This window comes from Erinaceus europaeus, chromosome 14, assembly GCF_950295315.1.
Source record: "Erinaceus europaeus chromosome 14, mEriEur2.1, whole genome shotgun sequence".
Lineage (NCBI taxonomy): Eukaryota > Metazoa > Chordata > Mammalia > Eulipotyphla > Erinaceidae > Erinaceus > Erinaceus europaeus.
In genome coordinates, this window is record NC_080175.1 from 39223329 (window position 1) to 39241544 (window position 18216).

Consider the following 18216-nt stretch of genomic DNA (forward strand, 5'->3'; position numbering starts at 1 on the left):
GTAAGACCCCAGACTCGACCTGCACTCAAAGTGTCGGTTTGATGGACTATCCCCCAGACACAGATGCTCAGCGCAAGGTGACTTTTGTTCAGACCCCAGAGAATGTCATGAAGCTCATCAAATCTGTGAGGCAATAACAGTATCAACCCAGAGAGGAAGGATATTGTCAATTTCTAAACTTTGGCCAAAATGTAACATATTTTTTTCTTTTTATTTCCTTCAGAAAGGATCTTTTTCAAATAAGTAGGTACAACTATGTCAAGAGTTGAGGTGCTAAGAAACAACTGAGTCATTGTTTAATTCCAATCAAGGACAGAACTTTAGGCAAAGCTTCCCTGACTTGCCACACAGCACATAGAGCAAGATTTTATTCCTTTTTTAAAAAATGTTATTGTATTTATTTATTAATTGGATAGAAACAGCCAGAAATTGTGAGGAAGGGGAGGTAGAGAGGGAGAGAGACAAAGAGACACTTACAGACCTGCTTTCCCTTGCAGGTGGGGATCAGGGGCTCGAACCTGGGTCCTTGCTCACTGTAACATGTACGTTCAACCAGATGCACCACCACCTGGCCCTGATTTTATTCTTTAATAACTTTTATGGGATGGTAAAATAGCTCACCTGGATAGTGTGTTGTTTTGTCTTGTGCATGATCCTGGTTCAAGCATGTCTCCCACCACACTAAAAGAAGCACTGGAGTTGAACAGTGCTCTAGTCAGTCTCTCTCTCTCTCTCTCTCTTTCACCTCTATCTCTCTCATCTCTTTCTGTCTCTCTCATCTCTCTCTTCTCTCTCTCTCTCTCATTCCCTCCCTCTGCCGCTGCCTCTGCCTCTCATAAAAATAAGAACTTATATGTATGAGTTTTCTATTACTGTTACAACAAATTATCACAAAAATATGGTCTTGAGACAAAATAGATTTAGCATTTTGAAGCTCTGAAGGCCAGAACAAGCCTCCTAGGACAAAATCTAAATGCTGGCAGGGTAATTTCCTTCTAGAGGTTCTAAAGGGCAATAAACATTGACCTTTTCCAATGTCTAGTATCCACTTGTGTTCTTTAGCAAGTGGTTGCATTCTCTATCTTCAAAGTTCCCCACTGTAGCCTCTGACAACATCAAGATGCCATTATCCCCTCTGTCTGAACTTCTATACCCCACTCATAAGTACACTTGGACCACACTGCCCCACCCAGACAGCCCAGAATAATGTATCCACCATAAGACCAACACAGGTAACATTTACAAGACCCAAGGATGAGTGCCTAGACATCATTGATAGTCCACCACAGAACTTAGGATCTAAGGATATTTAAAAATAAAATATGCTCCACGTTCCCAGCCTCACTCCCCACTACCACCAGTACTCTGAGAATAAATAAATATAAAATATACACAGCCTGGGATTTGGTGCAGTGGATAAAGCATTGGACTCTCAAACATGAGGTCTTGAGTGTAATCCCTGGCATTTCATGTGCCAGAGTGATATGCTGATTCCTCTTCTCTCTCTCTCTCTCTCATATATATATATATATATATATATATATATATATATATATATATATATATATACTCTTACACATACAAACACTCATAACAAATAAAAATAAATCTTTAATATAGCATATGTCTCAAAATGAGGTTCACTTACTGTTGAGGAGAAAAAAGAGAGGGCCACATAATTGAAAAAAGAACAAGTTCTCTAAAAAGTTCATAAACTCTCTTGTACATTCCACCATCCCTCCCTTCTTATTCTCTTTATTTTTTTTCCACTTAGGAGACCCAAATGGGGCAGGAAAGGGGATGTTTGTTGCTCAGAGTCCATTTAAGGAACACTCCGGACATGGGAACACAGGAGTAGTGGCTGAAGGGGACAGATTCCTCCCTACAAAGAATGTCTGAGGAGAGACATGCTCTAGAGTCCTCAGAAAATGAATTATATTCAGAAAGACTAAGCAGACAAGGTAATAATATATTAAAGATCAAGAAGTTGAGTCTCTCACTGTCAAGAGAAGGCAGAGACAATCAAGGGAATGTCAGATGAACTAGTGCTGACTGGATGTAAATGTTCCATGTAGAGCTGAACTCCTGGTTTTCCATGAATAGAGATGCCGATATGGATGTCAATTTCTAACTCTATCCAGAGAAGGAAGGGAGAGTGGCAATGTCTCCAAAATAGCAACACACCCAACATCCAGGACTTCTGAATCTTAGTTAAGTCCAGGATTGTATAAAATAGTCCAAGAAGACCTTGTTATATCAGAAAGAAAAAAATACTAAAAATGTATAGAACATGTTAATAGATACATATTACTAGCCAGTTTGCAGGGCTCCACTGGCTAAATTGATATGATTTAAGCATCAAACAATTGCAACAAATTGCTGATCATTGAATAAAATCAGAAGCCACAAGCCATTACTGATCTAAATAAATGGGGTTCAGAGAAAGTGCTCCCTTGCCAGTTAATGCCTACCGAAACAAAGTACAATGAATGATGATGGCGTTAGAAAAATCACCACTTGGCAAATAGTATCGTCATAATTCATTCAGGAAAGGAACTTGGCAGGGTGCTGAAATGAGTGGGGAAAAGATGGTAACAAATGGGAATTTAAAGTGGCTCAAGGTGTATCTGAAAAAGTAATTGGCAATGACACACACACACAAAAAAAAAAAAGTGAATAAAATTTAAAATAGAAAGATGAGTCAGACACTCCTGGAGTCTTCTGACCAAAGTTTGGGCCACATCCTTGGGACAGACACCAGGAGGGGAGGAGGAGACACCGAGGTCAGACACCAGGAGGGGAGGAGGAGCAACACACACAGTATCAGTCATCCCCACTCCCAATATGGCCCCAGTGCAGAGTCTAGTCTTCTATGAGGGAGCAGGACAATCCAGTGAAGCTCCCTGTGCAAACTGACCAAAGGGATTGTCAAAAAGCAGCGAGGTCAAGAAAAACAAGAACTCTAGGGAATTCTTGGAGGTCTTCAGTGACTTAGGACACAGACAGGAAGCATGACTTGTGGTCATGGGTCCTAACCTTCTGCTTTTAAGGACCTGACTGGGAGCATTGAAACTGAGTGGATTGGGGGCCAGGCACTTAGGCACCCAGCTGAGCTCACATGTTACCATGAACAAGGACCCAGGGGTCAATCTCCTAGTACCCACCTACACAGGGAAGCTTCACAAGCACTGAAGCAATGCTGTGTCTCTCTTCTCTCCCTCTGCCTCTCAATTTCTCTCTGCCCTATCACGTAAAAAAAGAGGGGGAAAAAAAAAAGGAAAAAATGGCCTCCAGGAATGGTAGATTCACTATGTAGGCACTGAACTCCAGCAATAACTTGGTGGCTATAAAAAAATTAAAAAAAAAGATATACCACAACTTTCTCTGTCGCTCATTTGTTGTTAGACACGTAGGTTGCTTCAGATTTTGGTTATTACAAATTGTGCTGCTATGAACATAGGTGTACACAGATCTTTTTGGATGGGTGTGTTTCATTCCTTAAGATATATTCCCAGGAGAGGAACTTCAGGGTCATAGGGTAGGTCCATCTCTAGCATTCTAAAGAGCATATAAGATAAATTTAGAAGAAAATACAGTTAGTATATTGCACTAAAGTAAAAGACTCAGGGGTGAGTGGGAGGGTTCAGGTCCTGGAACAGGATGGCAGAGGAAAATCTAGTGGGGGTTGAATTGTTACATGGAAAAGTTACGCATGTACAAACTATTATACTTTATTGTCAACTGTAAATCATTAATCCCCAATAAAGAAATAATAATAAATAATAAATAAAATAAAGAAATAATAATAAATAAATCCCACTCATCAACAGAAGTTGAGAAAGAATAACAGAAAGGGAAAGTAAAAGCAGGATCTGACTAAATCTACAGTAGGGCACCAAAGTAAAAACACTGTGGTGAGGGGGAGGGTGGACATTCGGCTTCCCGGGGTGGTGGGAGGGGGAGGTGGGTGGGGATGGGTGGGTGAGAGGGACAAAGTTTTTTGGTGGTGGGAATGGTATCTATGTACACTCCTATTAAATTATAGTCATATAAATCACTATTTAATTAATATGAGAGGAAAAAATTGATTGTAGGTCTCAAACTTTTTAAAACACAGACTGAGTCTTTTAATATAAAGGCTGAGTCTTTGATATGTTGACTCTCTCAAAAGCCTAGACCAGGGAGAACAGAAGCAACCGGTGGCACAGCTATATACAAGATGTTGGACACTGTGCAGCAAATCCTAACAAAGGGACTTTTCAAAGTTAACCCAATTACCAAATAATGTGATGAGAACAATAACTATACATTGTCTTCTTGAACCCTAAGACAGCAGGAACCTCATATTTCCACTATAGAACCTATATTTACCCCAGTCCTGGAACCTTAGGGTGGGGTGCACTTTCCTGCATGCTTCTCTCAATTCATATCAAATAATATTGCATCCACTGATCCCAACCTAATCAATGTAATGAGTGGCACCTCAGCATGCTTCACTTCAGACTGTGTCCAGAGACTTCAGGTGTGGAATGACAACCCTTTAGCTTCATTACTCGGGTGAGACCTTTCCTTTCATAGGATTCTCTAATTCCATTCCAGGTGGTTCACTTCCTATCAAAGTCCCAAAACCTAGATGTAGACCAGTTCCCATGAGATAGAGCATATGTTCACACATTTCCATAAACTAGGGCAAAATATACACCTGAAAGGAAAAGTACACAATAGTCTACAGTGAGTACCCCCCAACACTTCATCTGCACTATTCCAGCCTTTAGGTCCATGATTGTTCAACAATTTGTTTGGCTTTGTATGTTAACTCCCTTTTCAGCCACCAGGTTCCAGATGCCAGCAGGATGCCAACCAGACTTCCCTGGACAGAGGACCCCACCAGTGTGTCCTGGAGCTCTGCTTTCCCAGGGACCCACCCTACTAGGGAAAGAGAAAGGCAGGCTAAGAGAATGGATCGACCAGTCAACGCCCATGTTCAGCGGGGAAGCAATTACAGAAGCCAGACCTTCCACCTTCTGCAACACACGTATGACCTTAGGTTCATACTCCCAGAGGGATAAAGAATAGAAAAGCTCTCAGGGGAGGGGAGGGGATATAGAGATCTGGTGGTGAGAATTATGTGGAGTTGTACCCCTCCTATGATACGGCTTTGTTAATATCTCCTTTTTAAATAAAATAATAATAGTTAGTTAATAAAAATAAATAAATAATACAGCCATCTCTTCAAATTAAAGACTCAGGTTAGGAAACCAAATGTTATAGGTAACAATGATAAATACAAAGGGATTTTGTGTTTGTTCATAAAAAACTTTGTTTTTAACAAAGTAAAATTTCCTTGAGTTACAGAATATTTGTCTTACCAAAAAGTTTCAATAAATAGAAAATTAAGTGTGAAAAGAAAAGAAACGTGATGGGATAAGGTTGTATAGGATTCCTATGTTCTGAGACATTGTTCCCAAAAAGTGAAAAATAAAAGGTTCTTTCTTATGGTGACTCAGGATATAATTATCTGTTCACCATAAGTTTGTGCTGTGTAATTTTTTAATTTTTTTAAATATTTATTTTATTTATTTATTCCCTTTTGTTGCCCTTGTTGTTTCATTGTTGTAGTTATTATTGTTGTTGTCGTTGTTGGATAGGACAGAGAGAAATGGAGAGAGGAGGGGAAGACAGAGAGGAGGAGAGAAAGATAGACACCTGCAGACCTGCTTCACCACCTGTGAAGTGACTCCCCTGCAGGTGGGGAGCCGGGGTTCGAACCGGGAGCCTTATGCGGGTCCTTGTGTTTTGCGCCACCTGCGCTTAACCCACTGCGCTACAGCCCGACTCCCGTAATTTTTTAATTTTATTTATTTATTCATTCATTTATTCATTTATTTATTTATTTATTTTTCCCACTAGGGTTGTCATTGAGGCTCAGAGCCTACAAGATAACACCATTACTGGTGGTCATTTTTTCCCTTTTCTTTAGTAGAGGGTGAGAGACAGAGACAGAGAGAGAGATGAACAGAGAAGAGGGACAATTGTAGCCAACTGTAGCAGTACTCTGCCCCGTATGAAGCTTTCTCACTGCAGAGGGGACTGGGAGCTTGAAATCGGTTGTTATACGTGATGATGTGGGCACTCTACCAAGTGAATCAACAACACTTATAGTACTTTTCCTCTTAATATTAGTGTGAATAGGGTAGCTGACTTCACAAAACCTAAGAGGCTACTTGCAGAATCCCTTTGACAGAGGCTCAAAGGAAACTAAAAGGAACTTAGCCAGCAGCTTGGAAGGAAAAAAAAAAAATCCCCTCTTACATAGACAATTGACCTTTCTAGAGTACTATAGCAATTTAAAAATAGTAACAATCACTACAATGATGATGATACAGCTTCAGTAGAAGTATGGAGGCTGTGGGCATGAGGCACCTCTGCATCACTCAAAACTGCTGTTCTAAAAAGTACTCCAGGGGGCTGGGTGGTGGTGCACCAGGTTGAGCTCACACATGTGCTAGAACCTGGGTTCAAGCCCCCATTCCCCACCTAAAGAGGAGCAACTTTCAGGAACAGTGAACCAGGTCTGCAGATGTCTCCCTCTTTACCACCCTCTCAATTTCTCTCTGTCTTACCCAGTAAAATAGAAAGGAAGAAAACATCTGCTGGGAGCAGTGGATTTGTAGTGCCACCACTGAGCCCCAGTGATAACTTTGGCATCAATAACAAAAATTAATCTTTAAAAAAAAAAAATCTATGCTATTTCACTGGAAGATAGCTCACTGATTAGAGGAAGTTTTGCCATGAGGACATCCCAGGTTCAATCCCCAGAACCTAATGGGAGGTCCCACCATAGCACTAAAATGAGCTCTGGTCTCTCTCTATCTCTGTTTCTTTCTTTCTTTCTATCTATCTATCTCTATCTCTCTATCTCTTGCTATTTGAATGAAAAAGAGACCTCGAGGGACTGGGGAAATAGTTAGGCCTATTAGAGCACAAACTTTCATGCCTGAGGTCCCAGTACCACCTCAAGCCAGCGCTGAGCTGGGCTAAGCTCTAGATCTCTTTCTCTCTATATTTCTGTCTCTCTCTACCTATAATAAATAAGACTTTTATAAAGTGACCTATAGAGACCAGGTCATGGAAAACCTGGTCAAGCACACATGTTACAATGCACAAGGACCTGCCTTCAAGCCCGAGTCCCCATCCACAGGGGGAAAACTTTGCAAGTGGTGAAATAGTGCTACAGGTGTCTCTCTCCCTTTCTATTTCTATTTATTTATTTATTTATTTATTTATTTATTTATTTATTTATTTCCCTTTCACCCTCCTTCCCTCTCTATTTATGGCTATCTCTGTCCATTAGATAAAATAAATAAAAATAATTTTAAAGAGTCATAAAAAAGACATGATAAAGTGATCTAGAGCACAAGTGAAATTCTAGCTGTGCAAAATAATAATAACTAACTGCAACTATGCTACTAACACTCACACCATTTCCATTCTATCAGATTGTGTCTAAGACTCAGAGATGTCTTAGATTCAGAGTGGCTGACAATGTTTGTCATCTGCAGAGCCAACCCCCCAGCCACCCCTGGTCCCCAATAACAACACCTTGCTACCTCCTTCCTCAAGTCACAAGCGACTAAGGAGAAAGTTCCATTGGTGGGTCAAATTGATGACAACCAGGATCAAATGCTACATCTCTATCTCCCTGGCCTGTGGATCAACAGAGAGTCTGAGATTTCCCAGGAATTGGGTTGCATATTAAAATGAGATCCGCTTTCAAGTGATGGAGCCAGATGTCCTCATTAGCAGGCCCTGGATCCCCCCTGTACAGCTGTCGTGCAAAACACAGGCCAGCAGAGGGAAAAGTATGCGAAGGTGTGATTACAGCCGCACTAACTGTGGGTGGGTCGATAACAGATGCAAGACTGGAAAGTCAATACCTGACAAGTGGAAAGGTACAAAATTGGCTGGGATTGATATTTTATAGACTCTACCAAACAAAAGAAAAGGCTTGTTATTTTTTAAAAGGTTCTTAATCTCTTTTCCAATTTAAGGTGCATTTCTTAAACACATCCAATGCATTTTATGTTGTGAAACCTTGTGTTACATATATAGGATTTTAGATCCCTTGCCTGTGGCTTAACCCCTTATGTTTCTTTCCTTTTCTTTTAATGTCTCTATGTGTGAGAAAGAGAGAGAAAAGTGAGATATTTGGAACCTAATTAATCAATATTAATTAGCAGCTAGTATGTGCAGAACATATCAGTAATGTTGCAGGGGGAAATTACTTCATGAAATTGGAAAAGCACATATAATATTACCCAAAAGACTTGAACTGCAGGTACTGATCTCACCGGGCTTGTCTTGGGCATTATTATCATCATGGTTGTGAGATGGGGAATTCCTGAGAAGAGAAGCAGCAATTCACAGCATCAAAGCTTCCTCCAGTCTGGTGGGGGTCGAGATCAAACCTGGGTAGCACACATGGCAAAGCAGTGCACTATCCAAGTGAGCTAATTCACCCACCCTGCTCTGGATTTTAGAACAATTCCTATCCATCCAGTGTACAGAAAAGGCTGCTCTGATGTCGGGAAATTGTGAGGATATGGTTGAGTTTGGCAGGGCTTGACTTGAGGGGACATCCATCCTGTCTGTATCTCTCTCTCTACTGAGAGGTTGAGCAAGGAGGGACAAAACCCTCCAAGGTATGCCTCATCTTATCAGACTCCCTGACTCACAAAGCACCCTGCATTCCTGATACTATGGCCTGCTCCCTTATTATCTACATAGTCATTGTTTTGCCTGAAAGATCCCCACCCATTCCATTCCTTTGATCTATCTTCTTTCTACCCTCAAGACCCTCCCTTCCTGTAGAGTATTATTTATGATACCAGTTAAAACCCTTGCAACAATTGCTAAGGAAGTTCCTATCTTTCCCAGCCCCTTTTGCCTTTCTTGGCCCCTTTCCAAACTATGTCAAGCCATTTCTGTTTCTGATTTGCCAATTCCGGGTCTGACTCTTAATAGCCTTGGCTCTCTGATCAATACAGAATCAAATTGCTTTGCCACCACAAGCTCTGTTCATGAGTCATCTCCCTCACGTTGCTGAGTGAGTAGCAGCCCAGGCTGGCTCCGGTCGCATTCTCTCCAACCCAAAGAGTATGTGCCCAGGAAGAGGCACCCCCATGCTAGCCCAGCATCCTCTGTCTATCTGTGTGCTCTGGCTTCAGTCTCAGGACAAGGACATTGGATGTGGGGGTCAAATGGGAAGGGGGCAAGGATCACCCAGAGTCTTGGCAGGTTTAGAGAACTTCAGATACTATCAAGAAATCTAGACAAGAGTCTTAATATCATTTGTGTGTTTTGTGATTTGGGGCAAAGAAACAATCCTGAGAGATTCTTCAGTCTTAATACTGTAGTAATTTTACCAGGTTTGGGAGCAAATACCCTCTATGAAGAAAGACAGTGTGTAATATTAGGAACTTTTTCTGTTTTACCATCTCCTGTGACCATTTATCCTGCCCCAGAGTTGTAAGAGTCACTCTCTAAGTGGCCCACACCGAGTTCATACAAAAAAATGGAGTCACCTTTTCCTTCCTCCCCAGAGGAATCCAGCTCATGCCTTTATCCTAGTCCTGGAGTAGACTTCATTCATTCCAAAATACAACTGATAGTCAATCTCTGATATTCTGAAAGCCACAGCATTCAATTTCCACAGTTATGGGGCTAGGTGGTATATCTGACTGAGCACACGTTATAATGCTTAAGGAGCTGGGTTCAAGCCCCTGGTCCCCACCAGCAGGGGAAAAACTTTGTGAGTGGTGAAGCAGGGCTGCAGGTGTCTCTCTGTCTCTTTCCCTTTCTATCTCCCTTACCTTTTCTTTTTTTAAATTTTTTAATTTATTTTCCCTTTTGTTGCCCTTTTCCTTTTATTGTTGTAGCTGTTATTGTTGCTGTTATTGATGTCATTGTTAGACAGAACAGAAAGAAATGGAGAGAGATGGGGAGACAGAGAGAGGGAGAGAAAGATAGACACCTGCAGACCTGCTTCATCACCTGTGAAGTGACTCCCCTGCAAGTGGGGAGCTGGGGGCTCAAACTGGCATCCTTCTGCAGATCCTTGCGTTTTACACCACGTGCGCTTAACCCGTGCTGTGCTACCACCCAACTCCCTCCCCTTACCTTTTCTATAAGCTTAATTTGTAGCTGTTTTTATCCAATAAATAAAAATAATTAAAAAATTTTAAATAATTTTAAAATGTTACCATTTTCACAGTTATTTAAGGTTCTAACATTGTTTTAGCATCTAGGGCCAAATGTTAATTCCAAAACCTGATCAGCTGGGTAATTTCAAGAGCCTGGTCTAAAATTCTTCCCAGATTTGCTTTATTATTTTCATTTGCAACACCTGGTTTTATTTTTATTTCCAGGCTCATTCTAAAGATAACAGCATTGTGAACTTGAAGCCCCAATCTGATGTACACCCGGTCAACCTCAAGGACCCTACACAAAGCTTGTTTTGGGTTGACTTATATAACACAGAGACTTCTTGACTTTTTATCCACCTGGAGAAAACTCCTATTTCATTTATATATATAATTCATTTACATATTTTTATATATTTTATTTACTTATTTATTTTGGATAGAGACAGAGAAATTGGGAGGGAGAGGGAGATAGAGAGGAAGAGGAAAGGGAAGCCTGCATCACTGATTCACTACTCTAGAGGTTTCCCTATTGCAGGAGGGGTCAGAGGACTTGAAGCCAGGTCTTTGTGCATTGTGATGTGCTTTCCAGCAGCTGGGCCACCCCTCAGTTCCAGAAACACCTACTTCTGATCCCCAATGGTTGGGTGCTATGTAAAAAACTCCCATAGTGTTGCTGCTACCTTCTAGCTGAGTCCCAAGACAGAGGAGAGTGGAGTAAGGAGGTGTGAGGACCAACGAGATAAAAGCATCCTGTGTTGCATTATTTAAAGTTCAATCATGGGAATCAGGCAGTGGCGCAAAACACAAGGATCGGTGTAAGGATCCCGGTTCAAACCTTCACCTAGCTCCCCATCTACAAGAGGTCACTTCACAGGCGGTGAAGCAGGTCTGCAGGTGTCTATCTTTCTCTCCCCCTCTCTGTCTTCCCCTCCCCTCTCTATTTCTTTCTGTCCTATCCAACAATGATGATATCAATAACAACAACAATAATAACTACAACAATAAAAAAGGAAAAATAAATAAATAAAGGTCAACCATGTGCTCTTGGGAAGCCAAGGATCACAGTGAGAAAAGACGGTGCGTCATTGTGACAGCTGTTGGGGTGTGAAATGATTCTGAATTGAAGACACTAGAGTTTGGGTCAGTGACATAGCTCATCTACGAGGCTGTCCGTTTGCCTTACAAGCCAGCCAGGTTTGAGCCTGGCCCCTGAGCACACAGTGGAGGAAACTTCGGTGCTGTGGTGTCTTTCCCTCACTGCCTCTGTCTCAGTCTCTGTCTCTATCTAAACAGCTAATATAGAGAATGAAGACTGAAAATAACAACCAATCAATCAATGTAACAAAGAGCTAGGGAGATAGCATAATGTTTTACAAAAAAAAACAAAAAACTTTCATGCCTGAGGCTCCAAAGTCCCAGATTCAATCCCCGGCATCACCATAAACCACACAGTGAGCAGTGATGTGGTCTCTTTTATTCCTGTATCTCTCTCTCTCATATAAAATAAAACAAGTGGGAGTTGGGTGGTAGCGCAGTGGGTTAAGCACAGGTGGCACAAAGCGCAAGGACCAAGGACTGATGTAAGGATCTCAGTTCGAGCCCCCAGCTCCCCACCTACAGGGGAGTCGCTTCACAAGCGCTGAAACAGGTCTCCAGGTGTCTATATTTCTCTCCCCTTCTCTGTCTTCCCCTATTATTTAAGGGAATAAATAGATAAATATTAAAAAAAATAAAAATAAAGCAAACACAATATTTGTTTTGTTTAATTTTTCCCTTTTGTTGCCCTTGTTGCTTTTTATTGTTGTTATAGTTATTATTGTTGTTGATGATGATGTCATTGTTGTTGGATAGGACAGAGAGAAATGGAGAGAGGAGGGGAGGAGAGAGACAAACACCTGCAAACATGTTTCACTACCTGTGATGCGGCCCCCCTGCTGGTGGGGGAGCCAGGGGCTTGAACCAGGATCTTTACACCACTGGTCCTTGCGCTTTGTGCCACTTGTGCTTAACCTGCTGCGCTACCACCTGACTCCCCCAAACACAATATTTTTAAAAAAGCATACTAAGTCTGGAGGGTGTGGAGTGAGAAGAGGGAGGCTTTCAAGTCCTGGTGCACAATAGTGGAGGAGGACCTAGGCTGGGTGTGAAAGTACTTTACAGAAGACTGAGAAATTTTACACATGTACCAGCAACTGTACTTACTATTTACTTTGGTATTTACTTTTACTATTTACTAAGCCACTGATGCCACAATAAAAGTTTTTTTTTATTATTATTGATGTAGCCTTCTGGCAGAGCAAGGTGAGGAGTTCAGATCCCTATGTGTTGATGGTGAAGGAGGACCTAGGCTGGGGGTTAGAATGTTTTGCAGAAAACTGAGAATTGTTATACATGTACCAACAACTATATATACTGTACGCCATTAACCCCCTTGATTAAAGAAAAAAAAGTTTACACCAAAGTAAAAGACTCTGGGGTGGGTGGGGAGGAGAATACAGGTCCAAAAAGGATGACAGAGGACCTAGTGGGGGTTGTATTGTTATATGGAAAATTGGGAAATGTTATGCAAGTACAAGCTATTATATTTACTGTCGAATATAAAACATTAATTCCCCAATAAATAAATTTGAAAAAATATAAAAGTAAACTAAGTCAAGACATGAATGTTCTCAGGACTGTAGAGGCAGCTCCACTGGTTAAGGGCAAGGCCCAGGTCTCAATTCCAGCACCACATGGCAGTCTTACAGCACTTGGGAGAACTCCAGTGTTGTGGTCTCTCTGTCTCTATTTCCTATTTCTCTCTCTACCTGCATGAAAAAGGCCAGTCTAAGAGCAGCACATGTGAGGCCCCAGCAGTCCAAAAAACAAAAACAATCTCAAAACCTTTCTTGAAAGCCAACAACATTCACCTGTCAGGTGTACTTAACTGTAGTCTTGGGTACCTTGCACCTAATGTGTCACAACCAAAACATTGGGATAAACTCAAATGTGCAGTGCTCTCCATTTGGCCCCCTTTCCTGCTACTTCAACCAGTCCTCTTCCCTGAGCTCAGAAGGGTGATTCACAGACAGGAAAGCACAGGTAATGTTGTTTGGTACCTCTTCCAGTGTGGTGTCTGCAAGCCCATAGCCCGTCAGGTGCAGATGCTGGAGGTTCTGGTCCAAGGCCTGGAAGAGCCCCTTGAAGCTGGCCCTGTCTGCATCCTTGGGGATGGCATAGGTCAGCTCTCGAATGCTGCTGCCTTTGAGAAAGGCTTGGGGGATGTAAGTCTGGATCAAGGTCGTGGCCTGAGCTAGGTCTTTCAGTCCCTGGGACTCCAGACAGGAAGGCTGGTCAGAAAGAGAGCAAGAAGAGTGAAGGCTGTAAGTCAAACCATGTAAAACTTATACTTACTTATTTCACATACATCCATGAATGAATTATTTGGAAATTCTAACTCAAAGCAACACATCAAGTATAGTGACTACTGGGGTGGAGAACCTTAGCCATATGTCAGGACCCTGAGATATGACTTAGTGTTGGGAGAGAAGAGAGAATAGTTTCAGTCACCAAACTGATCTGAAGAGATCTGGAATGATGTCTACAAGATACACCAAGGTGGGAGGTGTCCCCCCAGTGAGTGGCCCCAACCAGAACTCTGGCAGAGTATTTATTGGTAAAGTCATGCATCACATCAAAAAGGAATGAAGAATGTCAAAGATTTTTTTCATGTCTTTCTAAAAATATTTATTTTCTTTTGTTGCCCTTGTTATTTTATTGTTGCAGTTATTATTGTTGTTGTTGTTGTTGGATAGGACAGAGAGAAATGGAGAGAGGAGGGGAAGACAGGGAGGGGGAGAGAAAGACACCTGAAGATGTGCTTCACCACTTGGGAAGTGACACCCCTGCAGGTGGGGAGCCTGAAGCTCAAACCGGGATCCTTATGCTGGTGGGGAGCTGGGGGCATGAACCAGGATCCTTATGCTAGTCCTTGAGCTTTGCATCACCTGCGTTTAACCCACTGTGCTACCACCTGACTCCCACTTTTTAAGTGAAGCATATATCAGGAGCAAACGTCACAGCACAGTTATACATCAATATCACAAGATCAGACATACTTCCAGGATATCAAAATGTGGGTAGTAATATTTAGAACTTCATTATAGTAGCCATTGTTGTAATGTCATTATGTCACGTACATGTCTTTGATGCCTCAGAAATACTGAGGTTACTCTCTAGTCACCCTATGCATAATCTCCAGACTCTCAGAGAGGATGCCAGGCTTCAGAGTTTACGGATAATTACATGTTCTATGATCCTAGGCCTGTGGGCTAGTGAAAAGTGAACTGGACACATTCCAGACCTCTGCCCTGGAGTGGGAATTGTAACAAAGGACAACCTGCAGCTTTTCTTACTGGGCAGGTTTCGTCCTATTTTTAGACAAAGAATGTACCTGGTAACAAACAACAGACATGGAGGTAAAGGTAAAAATCAGTAGGATTTTTTTAAAATTATATGTATTGATTGGATAGAGACAGCCATAAATTGAGAGGGAAGGGGGGATAGAGAGGGCAAGACAAAGAGAGACACCTGCAGCCTTGCTTCACCTTGAAGCTTCTCCCCTTCAGGTGGAGACCAGGGACTCAAACCTAAGTCCTTGAAGATTGTAACATGAACATGTGCATTCAACCAAGTGTGCCACCACCTGGCCCATCAGTTGGATTTCTAACAAGAAATATCAGGAAATTTGGGATAAGAAAAATCTTCAATAATCAAGAAATGTGATTTCTAGGTTGGCAGTTCCAGGAGGGTGCCTGCTTTGCTGTGTGCACTACCCTTGTTCCATGGCACTGAGGAAAGCATAGGACTCTGGGAAAAGAGCATCAGGCATAGGGCATTAGGGTCCCAATGTGTGATGGTGGAGAAGGACCTAAATTGAAGGTGAGACTCTTTTGCAAACACTTATCACAAGGAGATAACAAATTGTGTCCATGTGTTTCTCTCTCTATCTCCCCCCACCCCCAGCTCTCTCTCTCTGAAAAAAGTATGTATGAAGCAGTGAAGCCCAGGTGACTAGAAGAAAAGAATGGCTGGCTTATGGTGCAGCTAGTAGAGCAAGTATATTGCCATGCACAAGGATCTAGGTTCAAACCCCAGGTCCCCCAAAGGACTCTCTCCCTTTATGCCTGTCTATTCTTCCTATCTCTCTCCCCACCTCTCTCTCCCCACCTCTCTCTCTCTCTCTCACACACACACACACACACACACACACACACACACATACACACACACTCACACTTCTCATTCTCTGAACCACTTCTGGATTGTGGTAAAAAGTTTAGGCTCCTAAATGAAGAATCAGATAAAACATGTCTTGAGAATCTGGGTCATGTGAGTGCCCAGTCAGAAACTCAGAGCTAGAATCCTCACTCCTGCGTGTTCTGACCCTCATTTGAGTCCTCTGACAACTGATAAGCACCAGCTCAACATGTGGGATATATTTTTGCTTAGCCACTGCTCACAGAGGCCTCCACTTAGACTTCAGACGCCCTTCCTAGCCCACCCCTTGACCAAGCCCCCAACAAACTCTCCCTGCAGCTCTGTCTCCCCTTTTCTGAGCTTGGGACTCCACAATCAGCCCTACCTTGCTAGCCTGAAACACTGCTCCTCCCACACTGTGCATTTTCTTTCTTGGGTACATCCCTCTATTTTAAAACAAATTTTATTTATTTATTTACTTACTTACTTATTAGATAAATTCAGAGAGAAATTGAGAGGGGAGGGGAAAATAGAGAGAAAGAGAAAAAAGATATCTGCAGCACTGCTTCAATGCTTCTGAAGCTTCTCCTGAAGGTGGAGAGCAGGAGCTTGAATCTGGGTCCTTGAGCATAGTAACATGTGTGCTCAGTCTGGTACACTATCATCATGCGCATCTTTCTCCAAATGTTCTAAGGACTCAAGTACCTTGTGAAGAAACCCTGTGTCCATTCTTTATATTACTACCCTCCAAGAGGCATAGTGGTGTGTGTCAGACTCTCTCTTATCTCTCTCTTATCTCTCTCACTCTCTCTCCCTCCCACCATCCTTCCCTTTCTCTTTCTAACTACCACCAGGCTCAGTGGCAGCACTACAAATCCACCACTTCTGGCAGCCATTCCCCCCTTTTTTTCTTTCTATTTCACTCAATAGGATAGAGAGAAATTGATAGGGAAGGGGGAGATAGAGAGGGAGAGAGACAGATAGACACCCAAAGACCTGCTTCACCACTCATGAAGCAACCCCCGCCAGTAGAATGGTTGGGGTTTGAACCTGAGTTCTTGTGCATGATAAAATGTACATTCACCCAAGTACACTGTCACCTAACCAGGCATATCTTTTCTCTAAATATCTTGAGAACCCAAGTACCTTCTGAAGAAAGCTTATGTCCCTTATTTTTAAAAAAAATTTTCTTTATTAGGGGATTAATGGTTTACAGTCAACAGTTAAATACAATAGTTTGTACATGCATAACATTTCCACATAACAATACAACCCTCATTAGATCTTCCTCTGCCATCATGTTTCAGGACCTGAACCCTCCCCCCACCCATGTGTCCCTTCTTTTTAACACCACCTCCCCAAGACGTATAGTGGTGTCAGATCCATGAGAGATTCCCAGTAAATTTCATTTTTTTTCTTTCTTTCCTTGTGCTGACACTATGAATCTACTGCTCCTGGCAGCCATTATTCCTTCTTTTTTTTTCTTTCTTCTTCCTATTTTATTTGACAGGACAGAGAGGAATTGAAATGGGTGGGGCAGAGAGAGAAGGAGAGACAGAGAGACACCTGCAGACCTGCTTCACCACTCATGAAGCTTCCGTCCTGCAGGTGTCAACTGGGGACTTGAACCCAGGTCCTTGTGCATGACAATGTGTGCGTTTCACCACCACCAAACCAGGTACATTCTTTTTCCAAATGTCCTGAGGACCTAAGTAACTTGTGAAGAAAGCTTTTTGTTTCTTCTTTTTTTAATATATTATTTATTGGATAGAGACAGAGAGAAATCAAGAGCTAGAGATGAGAGACACCTGTAGACCTGCTTCACCACTTGTGAAGCTTCCCCCCGTAGGTGGGGACTGAGGGCTTGAACCTGGGTCCTTGCACACTATAACATATATACTCAGCTGGGTGCACCATCACCCTGCCACATGTTTCTTCTTTTTAATACCCTCACTCCTGAGAGTTATAATGGTGTAAAACCCATGAAAGCTTCCTAGTAAATATTTCTTGACTGGAATCTATTATCTCCAAAGTTGCTGCATCAGGGCCATTGCTCTGCAGGCCTACAGAGGAGAGGGAAGACCGTTGGGTGATACCCCTTCGACCCTGAAGGCTTACCTGCCTACTGAGTGTCAGGCTCAGGCCCCAGCCGTGTGCCTCCCTCAGGCCAAGTGGGGGTCCACAGCACCGGAGCCGGCCCCGTTGCAGCACTGCCACACGATCACTCAGTGCCTCTGCCTCATCCAGGTGGTGGGTGCTGAAGATGACTGTCCTCCCTGTGAGGAGAAAAGGGCATCAGAGCTGGGGTGGCAGAGGCCCAGAGGGTCATGCTGCTCCTGTCCTTGCCATAGGACATCAGGAGAAATGTTTGAAGTTCATTCTTTCCTTTATTCATCTGGTGGTGGTGGTGGTGGTGGTGGTGGTGGTGGTGGTGGTGTGTGTGTGTATGTATAATTATTATTGCCACCAGGGTTACCATTGGGCTAAGTGTCTGCACAATGAATCCACCGCTCCCATAGTCATTTTTCTTTTAATTTACTTTTTATGTGATAAGATAGATAGAAATTGAGAGGGGAGTGGTCTAGGAAGGGGCACAGTAGATAAAGCATTGGACTCTCAGGCATGAGATCCCGAGTTGAATCCCTGGCAGCACATGTACCAGAGTGATGTCTTGTTCTTTCTCTCTCTTCTCATACCTTTCTCATTAATAAATAAAATTTTAAAAAAGAAATTAAGAGGGCAGAGGTGTTGTATGCTTTCATTGGGTTGTTCT

The 18216-nt window shown here is 42.4% G+C and overlaps 1 protein-coding gene across 1 annotated transcript in view; it reads right to left on the minus strand.

Moving 5' to 3' along the window:
• ABCA13 (ATP binding cassette subfamily A member 13) overlaps nucleotides 1-18216 on the minus strand; it is a 594731-nt gene that overhangs the window by 278031 nt on the left and 298484 nt on the right. The window contains 2 exon segments of the mRNA XM_007524553.2: nucleotides 13304-13534; nucleotides 17562-17719. Coding sequence (XP_007524615.1) covers nucleotides 13304-13534; nucleotides 17562-17719 — 389 coding nt within the window.